The 6,292-nt window shown below is 38.4% G+C and overlaps 1 protein-coding gene and 1 pseudogene across 1 annotated transcript; both read left to right on the top strand.

Moving 5' to 3' along the window:
* The first annotated feature begins 353 nt into the window (after positions 1–353).
* Positions 354–3,995, top strand: LOC103947481 (protein NRT1/ PTR FAMILY 3.1). The gene is made up of 4 exons (XM_009358391.3): positions 354–509; positions 740–957; positions 1,730–2,289; positions 2,930–3,995. The coding sequence occupies exons 1-4, from the start codon at positions 440–442 to the stop codon at positions 3,822–3,824; spliced, it is 1,743 nt and encodes a 580-aa protein (XP_009356666.2). The 5' UTR covers positions 354–439; the 3' UTR covers positions 3,825–3,995.
* Positions 3,996–4,127: 132 nt separating this feature from the next.
* LOC103947470 lies at positions 4,128–6,292 on the top strand (annotated as a pseudogene).

Genomic DNA, 6,292 nt, shown 5'->3' with positions numbered 1-6,292 from the left:
AAGCCATGCGCCAGTCCCTCGGCATTACAAGAGACAAGTTATGAAAACTGTAAATTGGAATACTTGTCTGTCCATTTACATGCTACCTTCTCTTGTCTTGGTTTAAAAAATTGTCAAAAATCAAAATCTCTGCTGCATTCCATATTTTTTTGACCATTTTTTATAGGCCACAATTTGCCTACCCCACCCATACTCGCAAAATAAAACAAAAAGAACAAAGAAATAAAAATAAATATACAATAATTAACAATAATACCATCAATATTATGGAACACATTTGTGGCCACGTATACATGAAAGAGTAATAGGTGAAAGCGTAACTCAAACAAGTTACTCTGCTAAGTGCTAACTCTATCCTTTCCTTCATATCATTGCCTATAAATAATGGAGCTTCGTTGGTCACTTTAAAGCAGTAGAGGAGAAAGACCAAAACTAGAAGATGGAGGAGCAAGGCAGCAGCCATGCTGCAAGGAAGAAGGGAGGCTTGGTCACAATGCCCTTCATCTTTGGTAAGAGCTAATAATATTTACCGTTTTCAAATTTCCGTTGGAGTTTAGTTTACGATAGTGTGCTCTTTTCTTTGCACCGTAGTTTGAATATTTATCTATATTTAGATGAATTTAGTGTAGATTATCTTGCCGTTGTCAACTTCTTATTCTTTCTCTCTTTATTTATTTTGATTTTAATTAACTATGTTATTAATCAGTGGATTGTTATTGTTGAATTTGTGCGTGTGTAGCTAATGAGGTTTGTGAGAAGTTGGCTGTGGTGGGATTCAATGCAAACATGATAAGCTACTTGACAACGCAGCTTCATATGCCGTTAACAAAAGCAGCCAACACCCTTACCAGTATTGGTGGCACTGCAAGCTTGACCCCCTTGCTTGGCGCCTTTATTTCTGATGCCTACATTGGCCGCTTCTGGACTATCACTATTTCTTCCATTATATACCAGATTGTAATTCTCTCTCTCTCTCTCTCTCTCTCTCTCTATACATACATATATATATAGCTATACATCATGCACTACGAGTATTACGAGTTTCTCAGTTGGTTAATTAATATCATATTTACTCATACAATTTAATTGGTTAAGATAATATTTAAGTTTTATTTCTTAGTTATCAAACACCATAAGGGCTTATAATTCATTGATTACTCATGCATGTGCTTGAAGTACTTTCTCAAAAGTTCTTATCAACACCATGGAGTCTTTTTCCTGACTCGAGTATAAGAAAAAGAATTCTCTCAAAAAATAGAAAAAAAAAGAAAAAAAAAGAAAGGAGTACAAGAAAAAGAACAAAGATCTAGAATTTGTCACAAAGTTAAATAGTTAAAATTACTAAAAAGTATATCCAATATGATTGAGTTGAATTTTTTAACTCATTCTCACAATCAGGCTCTTAGAATGTATAGAGGTGGATTGTCTGCCCCCATTTTCATATTATTTCTATACCTTCCTGTGATGTATGATTACGATTAAAACACGTCAACATTTTATATTAATTTTTTATAAAAATAATAAAATAAAAAGTAATAAAAATATAAAATGTTAATGTGGCTTAACCGTGACCACACAAACAAGAAGGCATGAAAAAAGTATGGAAATGGGAGGCAGACAATCCACCTCCTTAGAATATTGATAAATTACCTTGTCAATTTTATTTGTTTATTAATTAAATACTAATTCCTATTAACGATTGTATTTGTACAATTAATCAACGAACCAGGGAATGATTTGCTTAACAGTATCAGCAGTACTTCCACAACTGAGACCTCCCCCATGCACCCACGACCAAGTTTGCGAAGAAGCCGACGGAGGGCAGCTAGCAATTCTGTATGTCTCCCTCTTACTAGGAGCACTCGGGTCGGGCGGAATCCGACCCTGCGTCGTGGCATTCGGGGCGGATCAATTCGACGAGAATGACGAAAAACAAACCACCAAGACGTGGAACTACTTCAACTGGTACTATTTTGTGATGGGGGTATCGATATTAGTGTCTGTCACGGTGCTTGTGTATATTCAAGACAACATTGGATGGGGTTGGGGACTTGGAATTCCAACAATAGCCATGTTTCTCTCAGTTATTGCGTTTGTGATCGGGTACCCGCTTTACCGGAACTTGGCTCCGGCCGGGAGTCCGTTTACCCGGTTGATACAAGTGTCGGTGGCTGCCTACAAGAAGAGAAAGCTGTCTATGGTGTCTGATCCTAGAATGTTGTACCAGAACGATGAACTTGACGGTCCTATTTCTATTGGTGGAAAGCTTCTTCACACCAAGCATTTGAAGTAACTCTCTCTCTCTCTCTCTCTCTCTCTCTCTCTCTCTCTCTCTCTATCAAAGTGTTGTGGTACTTTTTACCTGCTTTTTTAATTACTTGGCGAAATTGGCTTGTCCCCCTTCTTTTACCGAGAAGGGATGATAGGACTCCCACCATCATCACCAAATTATCATGGTTGTTATTAGGTGGAATCATGTTGCAGATAAGGACTAGATCATTTTGACCATGCATAATTCATATATGTTTTTTATGTAGGGACCACAATCCTTTGATCTTCCTTGAGCGGCAGCACCGCATACTTGTGTTTCTGTCATTGTTGTTCTTATGCTACGTAACAGAAGTCTCGCGTCTTCTACTCCATTAGCAGAGACTCAGATTCATCTCCACCTCCTAAGTCACCTTTGAAATTTCCACACCGTGGCTCAACTTAGCTTCACATGTGTGTGAATATAAATCATTAGTTAACTGATAGACAGTTTAGATTTAATAGAATTCATATTACGATAATTGCATAAGACTGTGAATCTGAACAGTTAATTAAATTGATTATTTGTATGATATAAGGCCACTTATCTTGATATCTAGACTGTTTGGCAATATAACATTACCCTAAACCATAACATACGTATGGTGATCAAATAATGCAGATTTCTTGACAAGGCAGCGATAGCGACGGAGGAGGACAATCTCAAGTCACCAAACTTATGGAGGATCAACACCGTTCATCGCATCGAAGAACTGAAATCCGTGATCAGCATGGGACCTATATGGGGAACAGGAATACTCCTCACCACAGCCTATGCCCAACAAGGCACATTCGTACTACAACAAGCCAAAACCATGGACAGGCACCTCACAAAGTCCTTTGAAATCCCTGCAGCCTCCATGTCAGTCTTTACTATAGTCACCATGCTCTCCACCCTCGCATTGTACGACCGCCTCTTCATTCCGGTGGCTAGAAAGTTCACCGGGCTAGAGCGGGGAATAACATACCTCCAGAGAATGGGAATAGGGTTTTTCATTTCTATATTCGCTACATTGGTCGGCGGATTTATCGAAATAAAGCGAAAAGAGGCGGCTTTTGCACACGGGTTGGTCGATCATCCTCATGATATAATCCCCATTTCAGTGTTTTGGTTAGTTCCTCAGTATGCCTTTCATGGGATAGCTGAAGCATTCATGTCAATCGGGCACCTCGAGTTTTTCTATGACCAGTCGCCGGAGAGCATGAGAAGCACCGCTGCCGCGCTGTTTTCGACCTCTAGCTCTGTCGGGCACTATGTAAGCACTATTTTGGTGTCACTGGTGCACAAATTTAGTGCTGGCCCTAATGGATCGAACTGGCTGCCGGATAATAATTTGAACAAAGGGAAGTTGGAGAACTTCTATTGGTTAATCACGGTATTACAAGTTGTTAATCTTATTTACTACATAATTTGTGCCAAAACATATACATTTAAGTCGATTCAGGTCGTAAAGAAAGAAGGTGCTGAATCTGGAGAAAATCAAGTGGAGCTTGCCAATAAGGCGCAATTGGCTTAATTAGTATCTGTTAATTAAATAATTAGTGCGGAGGCAGGTAGTCATTAGTCATAGTTAATATAGCTAGTGACTAGATGCTCGCTTTTTATTTTTAGTGTATAGAAATGAGAAGAATATCTACTTTGGATTAATAAATTATAAATGAAGATCCTTATATTATGTATATTAAAATCTTGGGAGCAGACAAATATCACCAATTCTTACTCTTGTTTTCTTTTTCCTTTCTTTTGTTCCCTAAAATTTTCTCATCACACAATATCGACTATATCAAGACCTCTAAAATTTTCTCATCACACAATATCGACTATATATTTATACATATAACACGTGTACATGGTATAACTGTCACATAAAAATTTAAAAAATTATTATAATGAGAATGTTATATGGCATGTTGCCATCTTCGCCATATATCATAAATGGACGAAAGTGAAATAACATATATTGGTCAGTTCTATTAAAAAAATAAAATTAGACCTGGCTTGAAGATTTAAAACAACCACCTAGGCCCTAATTCAATCACCGTCTAGAAGCATAAACAATGAGAAAGATGAAGAAGAGATTTCTCCTTGTTTTTTTTTTTTTTTTTTTTTTTTTCTGGACTTACTCTCAAAATGAGTTGATAATAATGTAGTTTCAATTCGTTTTCGGTGAGAATCGAATTTAAAACCTCTTATTAATAATGAGGAATATCACTATACGTAATACAATCTTTTCTCCATTTGGACTTTGACCTTTGACATGCAAAAGTGGTTTTTTTTTTTTAATAATATTTATGATTATTTACAAAAGTGGTTGCTTCTACCTTAAGGTAGGGCAGGCCGCATCCCAAGCGAAGCTTCAGACCCCACAGCCTTACGTTCCATTTCGAACACAAATTACCAACGACAAAAGCAAACAAAATTAAAAGAGAAACAATTGTTTAACAAAACAAGGTTTTATCTCGTTTGTCGTAGAATTAAAGAAATTAATTATTTTGGCGTGACGGGGGGATCGGAGGAGGGTGTTTGTTTGTGGATGATTTTGACGGCAAAGCACGGCTGTGGAAGAAGAGCCATGGACGGTATGGAAATGGCGGAGTCGACGTCGATGCCTCCTCTGACGGCAATCGTTGAGGCGTTTGAGGAGTTGGGCAAGTTCCTCCAATCCCATTCCCATAACTCCCAACAAAAACAATAGCAAACGCTGAGTTGGATACCTTCTGCCAGGCTTCCATTCTCGTCTCCATCCTCTTCAGCTGCCTTGGCCTCGCTTTCAAGTTCGCCGAGATGGAGTACGTCTCCAAGGTTCCTTTCTTCCTTCCCACCACAAACTCAAACCCTAATTCTCATTTTCTTTATTTTTCTTCTACAATGCATGGACACGGTGGTATCTCCACGTATTTTCATGTTATTTCGTATCTTTGTGTTGTATCGTATTCCCTTGTAGTCATACAAGAATTATTTTTGTTAATTGGACGTACACCGTGTCCGTGTCAGTTTTTTTTTGTATTTATTTTATTTTTGAGTTTTTTTTGGGATTTTGATTGTTAATTTTGTATGAAATGTATTATTTTGTTCGTTGTTCATCGTATGTTCAGGTTGAAGATCTTGTGGAGGCGTCAAAGACTTACGACACATTAGAAAGTCTTCTGGATTTTGATGTTGCTAATGACACGGTAAAATCCCCGGGAAGCCATTCCCGTAATCTGCGCCGTGTCCGGCAGGGTCTCGATCTCGTCAGAGCTCTGTTCGAACAATTCTTGTCAACCGAGTACGTTCAAACCTCTTTATGTGTAATTTCATATGTTTTGCAAACTGCAGTTGTGTGTCGTTCTACAGATTTTTGGTTTTAGACATTTCTTCTTTCTTTTGCCTTTCAGTGACTACTCTTTAAGGGAAGCAGCTTCGACAGCTTATGCCAATGTTTGTGCGCCATACCACAGTTGGACAATCAGGACAGCAGTTGCTGCCGGAATGTATGCTCTTCCGTCGAGGGATCAACTTCTGGTGAATCTCGAAGAGACCCGTACGTCTAAAAGCTTTTCTCCGTCCAGAAACACTGATCTCCTTCAGTTTGCATGCTATTTATTTCTAAAATGCAATCGATTTCATTACAGATCAGTCAGCAGAGAAGAAGATGAAAAGGTACATCCAAGCCTCGCTTCCGGTTATCGAGTACATCGACAGGCTATACCTTTCTAGGAACATCTCCTTGGACTGGTGACTTGAGTCTTCATCCATCACAGTAGATGTCTCCGTCAACAGCAAAGGTCTTACAGAAAGACCTGTGCAGCGCTAGTTCATTACGATTACTTCACTAAAATCGGTCTGTACATAAACGTTATTTACCGTGCTACAAGAGAATTATTTGTTTAGAGGAGGCTATTGTTTAGACTGCAATACCAGAAATTTATTAGTTACATCAATTTACTGCTAGAGATGGTGAATATTATTACACAGCCATGGGTTTTTACTTCCTACCCAAGC

Source organism: the organism of the source record quoted next, unplaced genomic scaffold, assembly GCF_019419815.1.
Source record: "Pyrus x bretschneideri cultivar Hongxiangsu unplaced genomic scaffold, Pyrus_bretschneideri_v1 Contig22, whole genome shotgun sequence".
Lineage (NCBI taxonomy): Eukaryota > Viridiplantae > Streptophyta > Magnoliopsida > Rosales > Rosaceae > Pyrus > Pyrus x bretschneideri.
Note: the sequence above shows the minus strand (reverse complement) of the source record. Positions and strands in the feature narration are given on the sequence as shown.

What these genes read in the sequence shown, in the direction of transcription:
- LOC103947481 (XM_009358391.3), top strand. Translation starts at nt 440, where the DNA reads ATGGAGGAGCAAGGCAGCAGCCATGCTGCAAGGAAGAAGGGAGGCTTG. An exon ending in CACAATGCCCTTCATCTTTG is followed by an intron (nt 510 to 739) that starts GTAAGAGCTAAT and finishes GTGCGTGTGTAG; the next exon opens with CTAATGAGGTTTGTGAGAAG. An exon ending in CTTCACACCAAGCATTTGAA is followed by an intron (nt 2,290 to 2,929) that starts GTAACTCTCTCT and finishes CAAATAATGCAG; the next exon opens with ATTTCTTGACAAGGCAGCGA.